At 39.3% G+C, this 20,919-nt stretch overlaps 1 protein-coding gene across 5 annotated transcripts in view; it reads left to right on the top strand.

Annotated features, from left to right (window-relative positions):
• LOC145496102 (uncharacterized) overlaps nt 1–20,919 on the top strand; it is a 492,363-nt gene that overhangs the window by 365,641 nt on the left and 105,803 nt on the right. For all 5 annotated transcript variants that reach the window (XM_081475728.1, XM_081475729.1, XM_081475732.1 and 2 more), the window contains 2 exons: nt 234–490; nt 829–1,096. In XM_081475728.1, the coding sequence (XP_081331854.1) occupies nt 234–490; nt 829–1,096 (525 nt within the window). The remainder of the gene's footprint in view (nt 1–233; nt 491–828; nt 1,097–20,919) is intronic.

Raw genomic sequence — 20,919 nt, 5'->3', positions numbered from 1 at the left:
TACTCAGAATTGGTAATTGATTTGTATACTTCTTTTACATAGAGAACTTGAAAGCGTATTTCCAGGACCATATCATAAATATCTTTCCATGGGGCTGTGCATATGAGACTACACACTGTCATTTTTGGTTTCAAATAGGATTTGAAGTAACAAATGGCACTTTCCATCCTGGCCAAAGGTTTGAGTGAGTACCCCCTGTGCAATAACCTTAATTTACATATTTTTTCTTTTAGATCTGGTTGGGCAAATGTTCATGAATCTTCAGCAAATGCAATGCGATGTAAGCAAGGTCAACAGTAATACTGATCTATCAGCAGAGTTGGAGAAGATTGCATCAGACAAAGGCTTTGTGATTTTTGACAATGAAGGGTCAGGGAACTGCATGTTTCATGCGCTGTCTGAACAACTGAACCTTGTGAAAGAAATTGAGATCTCACATGGAGAATTAAGGCAATCCATAGTGCAGTACCTCAGAAAGAACCCAAAACTGGTAAGTTTAGTGTTTTATTTTGTTGTTTCGGATTGAAATATCTTTAAACAATAATTTGTGGCTTGGGAAAAATAATAATGCTCCAAGTGATCAGACTCCAGCATTTGTGTCAGCATTTGAATTGGACTTGCAGTCCGATAAGATGGCAGAAAACTGGGCATTGCCATGAACCTGTAGGGATTAGTTGCCTTAAAATAATTTGTTGTGAAAAAAGATCTCAATACTTGGTTCTCCATTATACATAATTTTAACTTTAGGGAGGGACATTTCTGCCATCACACGTATATGTGTGTACTGACCTCGTTAAAAGTTAGCCTTTTTATTCTCCCTTCTTACAGCCTGATGGAACAGATCTGTTTAACTTCATCAATGGATATCAGTCATGGGCTGATTATCTTACAAACATGGAGCAAGATGGCACATGGGGCGATCACGTGATTCTGTATGCAACTGCAAACCACTATAAAACGTACATTGACGTGATTAGCAGTCAGTCAAATCACTGTGACCTTACTATCAGGCCTGATGGTCATGTGATCAGCACCGACCCACTTGTGTTAGGCCATGTTCATGAAGTCCACTACGTCAGCCTGCAACCCAAACAAGGTGAGACTTTGGACAACACACTGAGTTATATGACAGTTTATTAGTGATGTATATGATTGCAGCTCATACAAGGTAAAACGTACTGTCTCAGACTGTGTACATGTCTGTTTGTCAGGTATATCATTTTCTATATTTCTCCTGGGTATGTAAACTGTCCCTCTTTTTCAGACATTTGTAATATTATTTTTTTCATGATTGTAAACAAATTTGTATCTCTCCTAGGAATGCAAATTACTTGGTTTATTCAAGAGAATATAATTAATTAATTTAACAAATCAAACCAAAGTCATGTAAAATACTAATTTATGATTAGTGTTTTATATGACTGTGTACATATCTGTTTGTCATGTATATCATTTTCTTGTTTTATTCAAGAGAAATTATCATTAATTAATTTAACAAATAAAGCCAAAGGCTTGCAAAACACTAATTTATGATTTTGATTGAACACACTTGAAATAGTAGAACATGGTTTTCTGATTCCTACATGGCTTTTCAGCTGATCAGATCATGCAACTAAGGTCAAGAAAAAATATTGATAGAATACTGTTTATATTATAACAGGGACTATGACAAAATTGTGAGTAGATTGAAATAAGTTTGGAAGATGTAGACCTTTTATCCTCCACTGTGTTGCAGGTTTTTCTTATTTTCTATGATTCTCACCAAACTGCTTAAGGGAGGTTACTTGCACTCTCATCATCATAGAATGATTTAATGCCTGCCTTCATGTGGACCTGAACAACAATTCGAGAGCTGCTACTAGTATCTGATTATTCAGTTTTGTTTTTAATCTCTTTGCAGGTTTGCAGAGCAAGTCTGATTAGAATCAAATTTTGACAATAAAGCAACTTGTGACTTAGCTTCAAACTTCAATTTAGAAAGCATCAAGGAATTGCAAGACAGTAGAACTACAAAGATTGGTAGTAAATAGATTTCATAGTAATAAGCCAAAGGAAAGATTGTTCAATGAATTGCTGGTGAACATGAGTGTTCTGTTTAGTGGCAACATCACAAGGTAACACAAGATCTTCATACATGCAGGGGCTGGTGGTAACAAAATGTAAGTTGTTTTATGATTATGTTTATTTTATGACGTGCAAGACCTAAACAAACATTGAACAGTGAGTAGGGTAGCAGTGTGCGCTTGTTGACAAAATGGCGGCTGCTTCTTTGTGTTTTTGAGGCGTCTGTGAAAAGGATTTAGAACATTTTAGAACAACTTGTAGATTTATACTACAGTAAAATAATTAGATTGTTTGCTCTCGAATACTATGCGTGATAGTTCACTTGGACTGTGCCCTTGTCAACTATCATGCAATAGAAATCTTCAGCCCATAATCTACCAGTAATTGTTTCATAGAAACACAAGTGAAAGATTAGGAGAGTACTTTTTTCAGCTCTTTCAATCTTTCACGAGTTTTCTATAGCTCAATAGAAACACAGATAAATTTTTTTCTATTTCCTGTTGAAAACTCAGCAATAAAAAGAAAGGATAGTCCCTGGTTTATTTTGTTAATCTAACTGTAAATTCTCTTTTCTTGTGCCACTGTTTTGGTGTGAGGCCTGGGGAGGAGTGTGACTCCCATATAAAAAAAACAGGGATGCTCATGAGAAATTTTGAAAAGAATCCCTAAGAGGTACAGGTCTACACACATACTGTTTTGTGCCGGGCCTGGCTTCAAATCTTCTTCTGTATTTTCACAACCTTTTTCATTTCTTCCAGTGTTACAGGATTTCTAGTTACAAGCAGCATTTCCAGCTCATTCAGTTCACCAATATCATCAGGCAATGTAGTCAACTGGTTATCACTCGACAACAGTACCCAGAGTTTATTGAGATGCTTTATGTGTGATGATAAAACTGTCAGCGTGATTTTACCCACATCCAATACTATGGGCTCATTCAATTTATCAGTCTCCACTGGTTATTATTTAAGTCCAGTCTCCAGTAAGCCATTCTCACATTCAGCCTTTCCGGCTCCTTCAGTTCACCAATCTCGTCAGGCAATTTAGTCAACTGGTTATAACTCAAGTCCAGTCTCCAGTCTCCATTCTCAAATCCAGCCATTCCAGCCCCTTCAGTTCACCCATCTCATCAGGCAGTGTAGTCAACTGGTTACTATTCAAGTCCGGTATTCAGGACTATTTGAGATTTAATGAGATGTTTTATGTGTGATGATAAAACTGTCAGCTTCCTTTTACTCACATCATGTAACACTACTTACCAGCTCCTTCAGTTCACCGATCTCATCAGGCAACATAGTCAACTGGTTACTACTCAAGTACCGTCCCGTCAGTTCCTTGAAGGTAGAACAGACAACTGGTTGTTACTCACACTAAGTACGGTCAGGTTACTCAACTCAGCAATGGCTTGAGGAAGTTCTCTCAACTGGTTCACCTCTGATGTCAGCCTTAAGAAGTTTTTCAGCTTGTTAATACTTGTTGGTAATTCTTCCAGATATTAATTATCTGACAAGTCAAGTTCCTCCAATTCAGTCAGGTCAGACACAGCTTCAGGAACTTTTGACAACCCTCAGCTACTGAGATTTAAAACGCCGTCTCCGATAACAATTGTAACTTCAGTTCACTAATCTCATCAGGCAATGTAGTCAACTGGATATCACCCCACAACAGTACCCAGAGTTTATTGAGATGTTTTATGTGTGATGATAAGACTGTCAGCTCATTGTTACTCACGTTCAGCCATACCAGCTCCTTCCATTCAGTTCACTAATCTCATCAGGCAATGTAGTCAACTGGTTATCACCCCACAACAGTACCCGGAGTTTATTGAGATGTTTTATGTGTGATGATAAAACTGTCAGCTCATTGTTACTCACATCCAGCCATGCTAGCTCCTTGAGTTCACCAATCTCACCAGCCAATGAAGTCAACTGGTTATTACTCAAGTCCAGTCTCCAGTGTCCATTCTCACATCCAGCCATTCCAGCTCCTTCAGTTCACCAACATCATCAGGCAATGTAGTCAACTGGTTACTACTCAAGTACAGTCCCCTCAGTTCCTTGAAGGTAGAACAGACAACTGGTTGTTACTCACACTTAGCATGGTCAGGTTACTCAACTCAGCAGTGGCTTGAGGAAGTTCTCTCAACTGGTTCATCTCTGATGTCAGCTGTAAGAGATTTTTCGGCTTGTTAATACTTGTTGGTAACTCTTCCAGATAATTATCTGACAAGTCAAGTTCCTCCAATTCAGTCAGGTCAGACACAGCTTCAGGAACTTTTGACAACCCTCAGCTACTAAGATCTAAAACGCCGTCTCCGATAACAATTGTAACTTCAGTTCACTAATCTCATCAGGCAATGTAGTCAACTGGTTATCACCCCACAACAGTACCCAGAGTTTATCGAGATGTTTTATGTGTGATGATAAAACTGTCAGCTCATTGTTACTCACGTTCAGCCACACTAGCTCCTTCTATTCAGTTCACCAATCTCATCAGGCAATGTAGTCAACTGGTTATCACCCCACAACAGTACCCGGAGTTTATTGAGATGTTTTATGTGTGATGATAAAACTGTCAGCTCATTGTTACTCACATCCAGCCACACTAGCTCCTTCTATTCAGTTCACCAATCTCATCAGGCAATGTAGTCAACTGGTTATCACCCCACAATAGTACCTGGAGTTTATTGAGATGTTTTATGTGTGATGATAAAACTGTCAGCTCATTGTTACTCACATCCAGCCATACCAGCTCCTTGAGTTCACCAATCTCACCAGCCAATGAAGTCAACTGGTTATTACTCAAGTCCAGTCTCCAGTGTCCATTCTCACATCCAGCCATTCCAGCTCCTTCGGTTCACCAACATCATCAGGCAACATAGTGAACTGGTTACTACTCAAGTACAGTCCCCTCAGTTCCTTGAAGGTAGAACAGACAACTGGTTGTTACTCACACTAAGCACGGTCAGGTTACTCAACTCAGCAATGGTTTGAGGAAGTTCTCTCAACTGGTTCTGGTCTAATATCAGCATTTTCAGATTTTTCAGCTTGTTAATACTTGTTGGTAATTCTTCCAGATAATTATCTGACAAGTCAATTTCCTCCAATTCAGTCAGGTCAGTAACAGCTTCAGGAACAGTTACTATTGACAACCCTCTGCTACCAAGATCTTGATTTGTTCTGATACACATGTAGAAATACACAAACTTAATTCCAGAGGAAGAAATTCTACATGATCATTTGGTCAACAGCTGATGCTGGTTTGTTTTGCTATCGAGTCAAATACAGGTTTTAGCGGGCACTCTCTTACCTGACTCGTCCCCATTCGTCTTCATACAACTTTCTACAGTGCGTGGCACGGTGCGAGGTGGAACCGTAGGGTGAGATGGGTCAAGTGTGGCCCAGATTTGGACACACTATTTGGCGTAGAAGTTTTCGTAGAGTTAGACGCCTATACGCCTATGGCTCACCCCTACCCTTCTGTTTTCGCCCGCCTTTTGCGGGACTTTCTTGGCCTATTATTAATTTTCCCTTTTTTTTCCCTAATGCGCGTTTGCGTTGCCTTGGCAACCAATATGCCTTTTGCGGCACTTTCTTGGCCTATTTTTAATTTTCCCTTTTTTTTCCTAATGCGCGTTTGCGTTGCCTTGGCAACCAATATGCCTTTTGCGGCACTTTCTTGGCCTATTTTTAATTTTCCTTTTTTTTCCTAATGCGCGTTTGCGTTGCCTTGGCAACCAATCTATTATTGCTAATTTATTCCACAATATACAAAATGACACATCCAAACGGGTTATCGAGAACTTTCTCATTTTCTTTTATGAATTTTTTTTCTCGTAATGCTGCCGCATAATGTGCTATTATTTTTCGTACTATTAATCCCATTCTGAGGTTTATCTCATCAATCATAATTTGCTTTTCCCTATATTTATTCTGTTAAAACTTAAATTTTTCTTCCTTTATTCTTCCTACTATATTAAATCCTTAACCTTATTGTGTCTACATTTTTCTTTTAAATTACTTCTTTACAGTAATCTACTTTTTATTAAAATGTTATACCGTTCTACGTTTCTACGCCTCTACGCCTATACGCCTGTACGTTTATACGTTTCTACGCCTGTACGTTTCTACACCTCTACGCCTGTACGTTTCTACTCCTCTACGCCTGTACGCCTGTACACCTCTACTTTTCTACGCCTCCACGCCTCTACTGTTGTACTCTAAACTATGCGCTTTTAATTTTGTATGCTACGTCTTCTAACCTAATTTTTTTTTCTTGTTCTTTACTTTGAGTTTTGGTCACTTTTTTCTTTCCGCACCTATTTATGCACTTATTTATGTACCAATAGCGAAACCCTTGTCCTCTAATTTTCATTAATCATCTGTAGCAATATACTTTTTTCGGTTCTTTGTTATTTTGATATCTAAGCTACTTGGTTCGCAGGCTTTTACTTACCCCTTGTTCCCCCTCGCACTTTTCCCCTCTCGCCGTACCACGTGTTGTATGAAGAAGACTGGAGATGAGTCAGCTCTCTTACAGGGTTCTTTCCCTGGTGCAGCATTTACATGAAAATCTTTTGAGTTTTTGTCATCTTTTATCTCATGATTCTGGATTTACTCTCCTCATTGTGTCAAAATTGATTCAAGATCAAATGGCAACCTCAATTCACAACAGAATTTCGTCCTTCTAAGAAATTTGGGATATTAAGTAAGACAACAATATGGTTGAAGAATGCAAATATTTTCTTATTTGCTTTAATGTGATATATTTCCCGTGTAGTTCTGTTGCATTACTCACACAGCAAAATTATGTTTTCATTTCAGCAAATAAATGTTGGAAGTCGGTGCAGTGGCCTGGGTAAATTCAAGAGCTCCAAGTAGCCTCCAGTCCCTCTCAGAAGTGTCTGCATTGGTTTTCATCTTCAGGAAAGAGATAGCCTGTGAGCCGGCTCACCTTCTAGTCACACGCGTGAGCGGCGAAGTGTGAGTCACCGAGTAAGGAGTCTGGTACAGAAAGGAAGTCAGCCTGCCTTGATCTCTGATCTCTGTTGTTCCCAGGGTCTCTCTGTCCTCCTCCCAAGAGTGAGAGAGGGGGACTGTGGGAACGAGGTTAAACTTTGCTGCTTGCACGTGTGTTCCTCAAACGTGAACCTGTTCACAGGCTAGGAAAGAGAATTCGTTGTTTCATTCAAATTTCTTTTTGAGAGAGCAGTTTTTTTTTTATCCCATGACTTTCCTCACAAATTTTTCTTTGAATCGTAAATAATAACAAAGAATACTCAATATTAGATTTAGAATAGCAAATAATAAACGGATACTCATTCTGAGATTTGGATTAGAAGATTGGACATAAAGATATTTACTTTAACAAATAAACTTGCTCAAAATGCAGCCCTATCTACGAGGGTCTCAATGGGGTTAACCGTCAGCCGTCAAACAGCCCAAATTTTAACCAAAAACCGTCAAGAAACCTCAATTGTTGCTGTAAACTGTCAAAAGAGGCAGTTCAATGTTAACCGTCAAATGGTTTCAAGGTCTTTGGAATCTCACTATTTTATTGGCTCATCACGGACTTCTGAGTCTCAAAGAATCTTTAAACTTGTAAACTAGTTTATAAGCTGACGCTATGGTCTTTTCGTTTTTGAGGACCAAGCCCATTGTAGCTTTCAACCCGCATTTGATCGATAGCCACAGTCAGAAAAAAAATTGATCTCGGCTCATACATTATATATTTTTATAAATTATATATTATTTAAGAAATAGAATACATGTGCCGTGTTTTTGTTGAGTTTTGCTATATATCTACTAGTGTTATTTCACGCATGCCGTTCTCTGAATAGCTACTCCACTTACTATCTATTGTAATGTAGATAGTGAGCAGCGTAGCAGTATCAATTGTTAACAAAATGACGACCGCTTCTTTGCGTTATCTAAGTATCTGGAGAGCTGATTTAGATGAAGTTTGGAACGACTGGTAGATTTATACTAGATTAATTGCTCTCGATTTCTATGTGTTAAAATTGACTGGCTCGGGCTGCGCCCTCGACAACTATCATGCATAGAAATCGAGAGTGAATAATCTAATTGTTTTAGTATCAATCTACCAGTCGTTCAAAACTTTATCTAAATCCGCCTTACAAACACTTCAAAAACGCCAAGAAGCGGCCATCATTTTGTTAACAAGGACACACTGTCACGCAACTCACTATCTATCACAGATAATTGATCACGTGACGTGATAGTGTTCATCCGCAGAGAGTCATCGAATATTTTCGCACACGTGCGATTAGTCTAAGTGCGTCACGAATATTCCCCAGCTAAAACTGGGGAATATCTGAAAACTGCGCATGTTGCGAAAAAATATTTGAAGGATAATAAACACAATAGCCCCCATTTGGCTTTGAAAATATGGTCGGATCTTTGTCCTTAGACATAATCTGTTCCTCAAAGCTCACAGTTTTCCTCGAACTAGGCTCTCGGAAAACTGTTCGCTTCTTGGAACAGATAATGTCCGCGACAAATATCCGAGCATATTTCCGCGTCAAATGGAGGCTATTTATATAGTGCCCGTCCGAGGAAAATACCCGAATGGAGAGTACTCGTCCGTGAAAATTTCTTTGTAAACAAGCGGGCGTACAGAAAATAAACAATTGAAATTGTATTAAGTTAGTGTTTGTCTGTTTTCTTTTTCAAATTTTACATTTGGCTTTCACGGCTTTCGCCTAAAAAGTTGAAAATGATTCAATATGATGTTTGAACTGGCGCGCGGAAGAAAATTTAGTGGTGAACGATAAAGACAATAGAGTGCTTATGTCTCGGAAGTATCGGTCTGATAGTTGCCCCTTGCCTATGAAGTAAAAAATAATTGCTGCTTATTTGAAAGGCTTTTCAAAGTAAAGAAGAATGGCGTTTCCCTTTTTGGAATATCTTTTTTCGTTCTAGAGATATTTACGTTTTTGTATTATGGAAATGAGGAAAGTGAGACGTCCTAGGTGGTTCTACTTGAACAGTAAAACACTGAATCAAGAATAACTCTAGAAATATTGGAGCAGTGTTCTTCAAACTTGGCACCACAAATGTGCATCACAAAAGAAACAGAATAACACCTGTGTTGTTGCCATGGCAACAATTTTGGCTCCAGTCTCTCTCTGAAAAACCAAATATGCCAATTTGCAACCCTTTGAAATGGGACAGAGGGTCTTACTTGGAACACACATGATTCCCACATTGTCTTAACTCTCCCCACTAGATTGTTGGGAGTGGATGATCCTTGTTTAAGGTAAAATCTGGCAATGTTAGTTTTAATTAAAACAGAACCAGCGGCATAACTGTTGTCATGGTGACGGCACTACGGGTGTCCTTTTGTTTCTTTTGTGATGTACATTTTTGGCGCCAAGTTTAAAGAACACTGCTTTAATATTTCTAGAGATATTCTTGATTGAGTGTTGAACTGTTTTAGTGACCTATGATGTCATCATTTATAATACAAAAACGTGAATATCTCTAAAACGAAAAAAGATATTCCAAAAAGGAAAACACCATTCTTCTTTACTTTGAAAAGCCTTTCAAATCAGCAGCAATTATTTTTACTTCATAGGCACTTGAAAATTAGCATGTTTGCCCTCAAAGCAGAATATTTGTTTTAAGAAATCAAATTTCTGCGGGGCAACTATCAGCCGATAGTTCCCTCGACAAAAACACTCTAGTGACAGATAGTAGCGTAGCCAATCAGAGAACGGCATTCGTGATAGGACGCTGGTAGAATTAGAAACAATCAGAAACATGTTTTCTATTTCTTTGAGAAGATTCTGCGGTGGCAAAATAAAGAAAACAACTTGTTTACTTTGATGATCAAAATGTAAATTCTCTTTGCTCACACCAACATTTATTGTCAACAGCTCGTGCTAGTTCCGTGTTTTTATCGAGTTATAGAAACACGATTTTTGACCAATCAGTGCGCCTATTTTCTATGGGCTTCTTTCTAGAGGTCTTAGAGTATGTTGGCAAAATTTCACTTTATTCCTTCCGTGAAATTCCAAAACGACCTCCAAAACACCTTAGGTGATACTTAAGAAGAACAAGAGTTAATATTAAGTTAAACCCAAAGAAGAAATTTCCTCTTAATAACCGTCAACCATGAAAGCTATTCCCATCCCAACCCCCCAACCCCCCAACCCCCCCCCCCCCCCCCCAGTGAGACCCTCGTCTACATGTATTAATCATTTTTTAGGTTGCAAATTAGGTATAATTTACTAGTGCGGAGCTAATTATTTACTGAAATGTTGCATTGACCAGAGAACTTTGCTACATAGTAAATAATAGGCCTCTCGGTTGTGCAAACTGAAAATGAATTTATTTTTTTGGAGCAGACTTTTGTAATTGTAAAAAATCCCTCTCACTCAGAGAAATACACTGCCATTGTTACAGTGTAAGTAATGAATTTTTGGAGATGCGCTTTATCTGTTGGTTATTTTATATTGATGGTTATTTTTTGTAGGTATACGTTTTCTAAACTTTTATTTTGAATACCAAAGACTGCTTATTTTAAGAATCATCAATATTACAGGAAAGTGTATAATAACCGAGATATATTATTGTAAAAGATTGTATTTAAAGGGGGTATTAATTAAATCAGTTTCTTCTGGTCTGGGTTGTCAATGATAAAGCGAGCCTTCCGTGTGAATATGGAGTGCCCGAGATATTAGCACCACAAAGAATAGGGAGTAGGTAACAAAGCGATAATTTGTTCTCTTCTCCCCAGGGACCGTACAGGATGTGGAGCTTGAGAGTTTTTGACCTCCCCAGTTGTTTCAGGGGCTCTTCATATGGGCCTGGTCAACAGAGCTGGCTCGGTTTTCGAAATCTTGCCTCGCCGCCCTTTTCTTTGTAAAAATTTCGAACCCTGGCCAACCCGTATGAACACGTCGAAATTTTTTCCGACGAGAAGAATGGCGAGATCTCTGAAACCGAGCTAGCCCAGTTGACCGGGCTCAAATGAAGAGGTCCCCGGATGGTTGACTCGCTTATATCAAGCAAGTTGGGTCCACACTGACGGCCAACCGTGTTACAATGTTTATGGCAAAACCAGAGACTCTTTCAAATCATATATAATTTTAACAAACTAAGCAGAGTTGAAGTTCCTTCTGTGTGATGAACTATGGAGCAATAAATTCTTTTCAAAGTTGTTGAAGGACGGTGGTAACAGTTGAATGACATTAAGATCCAGGAACTGTCTGAACCCGACAACATGTTAAATAGAAGGAGTCATTGGCAGTGGTGGATCCAAACCTTGAGCTAGGGAGGAGGGGGTGTGCGGGTTTGCTTTGCTTACCCTGCCGCTATTCTTCCTTCTGTTATTTCTTTTTTATCCAAAGTAAGGGGGAGGGCACTGATTGGAAACTATCTTCCTAAAGCTTCGTCTGCGAATTCCAGCAAGTAGTGGAGTTAGGAAGAGACCGTTTACTGTTGCTTCCTTCTCAGTAAACATAACCTGGAATGAATTCTCATGATAGAGACCTGGGTTAGAGGCTGTTGCTCTCGAGAGGCGTTAAACCCCGGGGTGATTCCCATGTAACAGTAAAGGGGGTGTTCGTTGTACCTGATTAGGGGTTAAAATTCGTGTTGTAGTACTAGTTCTATCAAAAATGATCACCGCTACAGTTATCACCGGTAGTGTAAATAGGAGCCGCACTAGCAGAATGTGCCTTGATTTCTCTTTTTTACGTTTTATTTGAAATAGACTTTTTTAGTTTGGGAGGTTTGTTTTCCCGTAACAGACCACGTGATATTCTCTAGAGAATTGTTCTATCCATGTAAAACTTATTCATTGATATACACGCGACTATTTGAAATTTGCAAGCAAGTATTATCAAGAGTATAATCACATGGTGTGAAATGGGGCAACAAACCGCCCGAGCTAAAAAGGTCTATTAGCCATTTAAATAGAATGCAGATTTTTGACAATGCTTTCAAAAACCTTTACGGGTAGAAGGTGTTCGACGGATCATATTTATCGCTTTTTTTACATGTCATGGTGTCAGTTAATGTACTGATTCCTCTGGCCTCTTAGGGGTGAAAGTGAATTGGGGCCACGCCCACAAAACGAGGTTTTGGTACCTCCTAGGGGTTCCCCTTCACTTTAACATGGGAGTTTCCCCCGGTCATTAACTTCTATTGGTCATCAAAGCATCTTTAGGGGGCCACATTCCCCTTGTTAGTTACTGATTAACCGGAGTGGGTGTGCTCCCAGAAAAGTGCGTTGGGGGTGTGTGATCCACTTCCCAAAACCCTTAGCCTATTTAGGACCAAAATCTGCGATTTTTGATACCCTATTTATGACCTGGCCAAATATTCGATACCCTATTTATGACCGTTGCGGCTGGCCCTAAACATACGTTATTAAAGGCTTTTGTTGAAGGTCTTATTGATAATGATGAAAAAGTAGCTTCTTCTAAGAAACATACCCAATTCAAGACTAGAGTGCTAAAACCATACCCTATTTAAGAACAAAATGGCCAAAATCGATACCCTAGTTATGACTAAAACGGCTGAAAATCCCGACCCTTTGGGACCGCACATACCTATATAGCCCATATAAGGGAGTACCCCCTCCCCCCGGGCTGACTAGTTAATGCCTAGAGAATAGGCTTCTAACAGAAGGGGCTGGTTGATTGTAACAGTCCTGAGGTTGTCGCATGGTGATAAACAATGCACGAAAGAGACCGAGTCACTCGATCGTTCTTCGGAAAATCATCGTATTCATACTCGGCATTGTTTGATTAATAAGTTGAACACCGCTGAAAGGATACCGTAATAGCAGCTGAGAAGTTAAAAACAATGTGCTCAATGCATTTGCCTTCGACAAAGAAAAACAGACACATTCAAATAAGCAAACAAACAAAACAATAAGAGATTTCACTTGAGAATACGGGGCAGACACACACTAAGGGCTGTAGTGGTCCCAGTTTTATTAAACGAGTGGATTTTCCAGCCTGGACACCGAGAGTGCTGTGTCAACACGATAAAAGATCAACAACAAAAACAAACAGTCAAGTAGTTTTGTTTATACTGGTTAGCTTACGTGTCAGTTGTTTTCCGTCCAATCACAAAAGGCGAACAAAAAGCTGGGAAGACACGCTATGCGTGGACGCGTGGGAGGAATGGGTCGGGGCGCAGAAGGTACCAAACAAAATCTCGGCAGAAAAGTTTTTTGTTCTCTTCTCGCGATTGGAAATGAAACGATTGTTGCACGGGTTAAGACTGGTTTTTGATGAACATTCCCCATAAGTTTACAGTTTCTCTATTTTCTCAATAGCAAAGAAACATTCACTCAACACTCTCACGCGCGCTTCTTTCCAGTTCAATCGGCTTTACTTTCGCGCAATCAAGGAAATGAGAACAGACAGAATTTGGCTGAATTTGGAAAAAAAATTCTTTCAATAAATAACATTTACTTAAATCGAAGTACAAAACATTACATTACTAACAGAGTAATTTTATATCTATCACATACATAGGAAGCGGAAAATATAAAAGGAAAACAAACTTTAAACATTTATTCAAAACAAAACTACTAAAACTATGAGGATAAAAAGGTCATTACTACAAATCTCAACTGTATTATTAATCTATTCTCTGGCATGCATGGCTATATATTGACATTGGTTTAATTTTTATTTATTTATTTATTTTTTGGGGATTTATTTTTTTTAAGATTCAAAAGGTACTAAAGAAGATAGAAAACTAGGAAATCTTTCTATTTTATGGAGTACTTCCTTTGTTTTGCAATTGCGGGATCATATGTAATATCTGGCAACAAGTAAGCAAAAGCTAAGTATTGCTTTGTGTTGGATAGCGTGTCCGACCTCAGACCATTTATTATATCGGGAGTAAAAATGTTGGATTTTAGTTTTATATGGTTTTCGGCTAGCCATTTTATAAAGCCCTGCCAAAAACAAGACGTCTCGCTACACGACCAAAATAAATGAAAAAGGAACTCTATCTCGGTTCTGCAAAAGGTATAGATATCATTTTCTCTAATGCCTATTTTATTTAGAAAGTCATTTGTCGCTAAACGCCTGTGAAGTAATTTAAACTGAAAAATAATTAATTTGGTAGCTTTCGTGCTGCAGAAAAAGAGTTTGTAGGCCATCTGCCCAATCAATTGTTTTGGAGCACTGAAGGCTGCAGTCGACACACCATTTCTCTTGGCTTTTCCTGGGGCTTCTCCATTTAGCGCCGGCTAGCTTTTTGTATGCCAGTCTATTGAATTTAGGCGCTTTACGAAGTTTAAAACAAAGGTGCTGAAATACCTGTTTCCTTTGTTTCCTTTTTTTTTTCATTTGGGTTTTCTGTGGTATTCCTTAACAATTTTATGCCCGATCCCAAACCGCGATAAACAAGAAGCGTTCCTTAAATTCCTTGGAAGATAGCAAGTTATCTGCGTCTTTCATTAAATGCCTGACGTTCAGTATTCCTTTGAAAGACCATGATTTGTAGTATGTAGGTTTATTTACAATTCTCACAAGCGAATTTTGGCAAACAGGTAAAGGGAGCAAATTTCAACAGAAGTCATTTTATCGTCATGACTGATTTTTAGAATTAGATTTTACATTTTTAAAATTTCTGTTGTAAACGCGTCTGATATATGTACGAACTTTGCCACATCATTTTTGTTGAAGTTACCCTTAAATATAATTACCCCGCCGAAATCGTGTAATTCGGAATCAAAAAATAATTTCCATTTACCATGATTATCATTGTCTAAATATATTTTGACCCAGGTTGGTTTGAACACTTTAATGTCGATCATCCTAAAACTTTCATTGTTATAATCTCCGCATCTCGCTTAATTTTTTCCTCCCCCCCCCCCCCCCCACCCCACCCCTTCCGCTCCTGAGGAAGCTGTAGAACATGCTGTTAACCTCATCCAGAGCGGCATGATTTGTTGGAAGCGGTGATAAAATAAAAACAAGCTGAGAGGCGATTAAACTTTAAGATAACGATTTGTATTCACAGCAGCTTAAACCTTTGAGCCCCAATTACGCATATACGCGTAATTAATGGTCGTGCTCTTTGTACCACTTGTGACGTCATCAATTTAAATGTCATCAGATATTCTTGATAAGTAGATAGTAGAGCTAGGATGGACCTTTCCGTACAACGGTCGATTTTGGATATCGACGACACTCTGACGTAGCAAATTGAAAAACAACGTTATCAGTTTTGGTGCAAAAATGGTGGTAAAATGGTCCACTATGCCTATAATTGACCAAAGTCCCATTTCTAGGCTTTGCCCGTAATTAACACACAACTTTTTACGGCAGCCAGAAAGAATACGCGAGATTAAAAGGGCCGAGGAAAAGGAAAGGGCCAAGAGAAAAAATTGAGAACGGGTAATGGCAAAAAAAAGGATGGGCTTATGCGCTTGCACCGAATTGAAATTTTGCACAATTTTGTACCTAATCTTCGGAAAATATATCTTTTTGGTAAAACATAGCAATTTTAGCAAAACCTAGGCCCATTTAGCGTCACGGCAGCCAAGAAAGGTGATTAAACGGTTAAAAACGGGGTTTTTTGGTGAAAATCTGGTCGCAAAAGGGTTAAGCAATCTCTAACCTTTTGTAATTTTTCACTGTAGTTTGCTTTCATGCTAACCATGGGATCGGCGAAATCCAGACATTTAAGGCCATAACTTTGTCTGTAACCCAACTTAAATCTTTCTGTTACGGTAGCACAATTTGATCTAGCTTATTATGACGATCCGAAATTGAAAGAACCCATCGCTTTCCATATAAAAGACCATTCAACTGTGTAAAACGCTTTTTCAGTCGAAATCTAGAAACATTAATAGTCCGGGAATATTATGAGCAGCAATGTGGTTTATTAAGCCATCGATTAATCTTTTGTTTTCACCAATAAATCGTCCTTTGAGAAAACCGATTTGGTCATCATTTATTAGTTTCAGAAGTACATTTTGAAGTCGATTTGCAATGGCCTTAGCCGCTATTTTACAGTTGGAGTTTAATAGGGTAATTGGTCGCCAGTTTTTAACAACATGAAGTAAAGTTCTGTATCTTTTTTGGGTATAAGCTTAAAATCATCCCACGTCTTTGACTTATAGAGAATTTTCCTTCAGTATGAGCGTAGTTCATAGGGTATAAAAGGTAGTCCGAGATTTCATTCCAGAAAACTTTATAAAATTCTACGAGCAAGCCATCCGAGCCTGGTGTTTTTTCGGGTTTCACACTTTTTAGAGCTTGTAAGCGCTCTGCTTTGGTTAACATGCTCTCGCATTTTTCTTTTTCCTCAAGGCTCAATGATTTTGAAGCAGTACTTCCCAAAAATAGGTCATCAGTAATTCATGAATCATCACAGTATGTTTTGGAGTTGATAAATATTTCAGTAAAAAGGTTTCGCATTATATTCAGACAAAATTTCTTTGTCTGAGCTGGCGAATTCCTTATCACCTTATTTAAGTTGACTGATAACGCCATTTTTAAAGTGCCTTTTTTCAAGATTTAGGAAATACTTTGAATTTTTTGCACCATCTGCATTTTGCCCTCAAGATCGCTACTTTTGTTTTGTATTCAATTATTTTTCCTAGTTTTCTCGTTTTGTTTTCTAATTGAATACTAATCGTTAGCTGTTCGTTGGCCTTATTACACACTGAATCAATTTGCCTCTGCACTTTGTTCATTGTCTTCTCCAGTTCTTCTTCTTCTCGCAGCATTTTAGCCTTTTTTGTTTTCGCATATCTCAGAGTTTGTTCTCTAACTTTTAACTTAACCATTTGCCATAACAAGGAGGCATTTATTGACTTATCATTTTGATATTCGTTCTTAACATCCTCGATGGTTGCCCTAATTTGAAATAACACACAAACTGCGTTGACAAACTTGACAATAAAAGGCATTGTTGGAAAACAAAAACAAAACTATATCATTTAACTTGACGTTTCGCATGTTTCGACGTACATCTTCAGAGGTGACCGTTTAGGATAAAAGAAAACGGTCATCACTTCTGAAGATGTATGTCGAAACATACGAAACGTCAAGTTAAATGATATAGTTTTATTTTTGTTTTCCAACAATGCATTTTATTGTCATGCTTATCACCGTAGTTTGTGTGTTATTTCTTATTAAGCTACGATGGCCAAAGAACAAGAGTATTTGTCACAATTTGATTTATGTATTCCGTCTCTGATAAAAACCCGTCCCCCCGCCCCCCCCCCGGAGGGGGGCGCGGGGGGGACTCCAATCGTCGTACCTTTTAGGGGTTAAAAAACGGTTTTAACAGCTCTTAGGGTGTTCATCCTGAAAAGATCCCCAGCGGGAACTTTTGTGGTATCTTTTAAGGGAGGCGGCGTGGCCGAGTGGTTTAGGGCGCTGGATTTGAAATCTGGAGGTCCCTGGTTCAAATCCTTCGCCCTACCGCTATCTGGATTTGTTCTCGGTAGCCCCGAGTTCAACTCCTCGGCCGCGTTGTGTAAATAGCCAACTGGTCAGCCTCCCACCAGTTGTGATTCTTAACAGTTTATGTTATATTTGAAATATTTGTTTATTTATTTACAGTGTCCCCAATTAGCACATTAGTGCTAAATACACTGACACTTAAATAAAGTGATTATTATTATTATTTTAGGGTATTGAGCCGCAAAACATTGACAGGAGATGGAGCATTGTTTTGGAATTATTACCTCTTGGGGGTGAAAAGTATTTAAAGCCACGACCACAAAACAGGATCTTGGTACCTCTTTAATAGGGTTTCTTTTAAAAGTTCCGACGAACACCCACGTTCTTTTTGTATGGGAGTCCACTCCAAGCATAGGCGTTCGGGCAATTTAATCCAGGGGGGAGGGGCGGGGCTGGCAGGTGAATCACTTTAATTTCCCAAAAAAATTTCGCAAGTTGGGCAAATTTTTACACAACAATCGAACACAAATTAGGGTCATAGGATTCACTAACATAGGCCTGCAGATGGAGTGGAAATAATCTTACATTTGAATCCACAGTGAGAATATTCTTGTACATGAATCTAGCAAATAGATCACGTTACAAGTAGAACATATTAAAAGAAATAACTGTCTCTGCCATCGCGACGGCTGAAAATATCAATAGTACGATCCATGACATTGTTTAGTACAGAGTTGGCATATTCCCTTTCAGTGTTAATCAGTGCGATGTTACTGGTACGCTGCTACCTCAGGTTGTTGCGTACGTAGCCTACGAGCAGGCTCACGTTGGAGCACAAGCGCACGCAGCCGCGAGACGAGAAAGTGAAGGTAGGTTTTCAATCTGCGAAATGCACTGAATGATCATTCTGCAAAACAAGAAAACTCTGGCAACATATCAAATAGATCGTTCTCATGCATTGTGTGCAGTGTTTCTGAAACAATCAAACAGTCATGGTGTGGAACCCGCGCTCACGACGAAAACTCCCATACATTTTCTGCTCAGGTTCCAGAATCTCGCCGTCGATTTCGTAAAATTAGCAATGCGGGAGAAGCTTTCTTAATTATTAGGCGCCTTCCTGTGACAAATATCTCCCAAAGCACACAGTATATCTTGGTCATTCTTTGCACTGAACCTGACCTCGAGCTCAGACAGCACCTTGTCGAGGGACGCATAGTAAGTGTTAATGCGGTGCGCGTTTCCGGCGTCAGCTGAATTTGTCTTAGCGTGTGTTCACGTACATACAAGGATGATGTCTTGTGTCTGGATGCCCTGGCTTCTTTTAATTCAAACTGAGAATGGGTTAGCCACTTCTTTATTTTCAGACCCATTTCTGATACTATCTGCCATACGGCGCTGTTGAAACTTCCTTGAAGAGTCTGAATGGTCATGTTGGTGTTTCTACCGGCGGAAATGACGTCGACCGTCTTCCCCTGAAGATAGCGGCACAGACTATTAGTGCTGCTTAAGATTATTTTCAACGCACACAGATAGAACTATAAAATGGCGGTAAATAAAGCTCTTCTATCAGCGTATGTTTGGGGATCTTTGTCTGGAGACGGCGTGAGCATAGCTTTTACAATGCGTTCCATTTGTCCGTGTACGGCCTTCACGGCTTCCCACCGGCATGACCACCGCTTGACACTCAATGACTTCAGCGTCAATTTCAGACCCTCACCCAGTCTACGTCTGTGAGCTGTGTCGCCAGAGAGGGTGTGTTATTTGAGACTCCCTTCTAAGAAGTTGTACAGAGCCTGGATAGTGCCCAGAACGTAACGCAATGGTACTATTTGTGTCATAGTATCCTGAAGGGCAAGGTTGAGCACATGTCCGTAACAATGGATAGATACAAAGCGGGGGAGATACAAAGCGGGGAGCACTCTAACATTCTTGTTTTATAGAGTCCCCTGTGTATTTCGACCGTTCATATTAGCTGCGCCATCGAATGCCTCACCAACAATACTCTTGAGGTCCAGATTGAGCTCAGTGATAGAAGATTTCACCAGTTTATACAGTGCCTCCCCTTCAGTTGATTTCTTGAAACAGAAATCAATAAATCCTTCTTTCTTCGTACCATTCAGCGCAAACTGAGGACGTGAATGAAATGTCTGCAATGTTTAAAAAGTGGGCACTGAGGATGAAAAAATTCCGGATTCGTACAAAATAAAGCTTTTGTCTAGTGACAATGTGAAAAACAAAGAAATAAGGTGTGTTAAGAAAATGCCGACTCGCACCACTTTTAATTTGAGTATTGAGTCTCACCTTATTGTATACCGTACAATTCCGAAAGTAACGGCTCCCCGAAAGTAACGTTAATTTTTTTTTACCTTCCTATTGAACCCCGAAAATAGCGGCCCACCCGAAAGTGGCGGCCCTTAAAAAAAGAGAAAGTCTCTGTTCTCAACCGCGGGTCATGCGGATGGAACAGCCTGACTGCAGGACTGAACATTGACTTGAACAGCTATAAGTGCTTTTATTTCAAAACCTGACTAAATTTTCCTTGAAACCATGATTTATAAACTGTATTTGTCTAGCAGCAGAGTCAAATGATATACTGTAGGGTAATCTGTTTCATTGCGATATAATGCGACCATTAGGGAGTTTAAAAAACCACGACGGCAACGGCAGCGGCAACGTCGCTAAACGAAAGATTTAATGAGCAGAACAATGGCTGTGCACGTACGTTATAATTCTTGGTGCATTTCTTTCTCGTCCTCTGCACACCAAAAACGTGAAATGACCAACTTCTGCGTTGTCCGGGAGAACGTGAACCACGACGGCTATGTTTTTGATTTTTATTTGATATGTTTCACCCTGTCCTAGATTCGGTTTTGTGATAGTTTTGACAATGAGAAACAACAGTCTGCTTTGCCGGTTTATGTGGGTAGCTAGTAACATACACAAACGGAACGTTTAATTTCTTTTGTTACACGTCCGCTTTGTCTGAAACGACTGTTACTGTACAAACCTTTTTTTAACTATCCGAAAGTAACGGCTACCGGCCGAAAGTAGCGGCCCCTTTTAAGAGTATCGAATGGTCTTTGCGAGCATTTGCGAACATGCGAGCAGTGCGTTTATTTTTGCGAGCACGAGCAGTGATCAAATTTGTCTTTTTAGCAGCGAGCACTTTAGAAAACACAGATGGCTGGCAGCGAGCACTTGGTAAATTTTCCGCTAGCCGGAACTCTCTTTTATTAAAAGGAAACGTTTTGCGCCAAGTGATCTGGCTGACATCTCCAAAACAGGACAATAGACGCAGTCGTGGTTCAACAAATACCAGCAGCTTACAGCAAATTATGCAGGTTGCCCAAAGATGCGATTTCATGCATTTTAGGGGACAAAGTGTTACGGAAAAAGAGTTGTTTATGATCATAAAATTAGACGTAGCAAGTAGCGCTGTTTTC

This window comes from Orbicella franksi, chromosome 8 (assembly GCF_964199315.1).
Source record: "Orbicella franksi chromosome 8, jaOrbFran1.1, whole genome shotgun sequence".
Taxonomy (NCBI): domain Eukaryota; kingdom Metazoa; phylum Cnidaria; class Anthozoa; order Scleractinia; family Merulinidae; genus Orbicella; species Orbicella franksi.
This window is presented reverse-complemented; position numbering and strand designations above follow the sequence as displayed.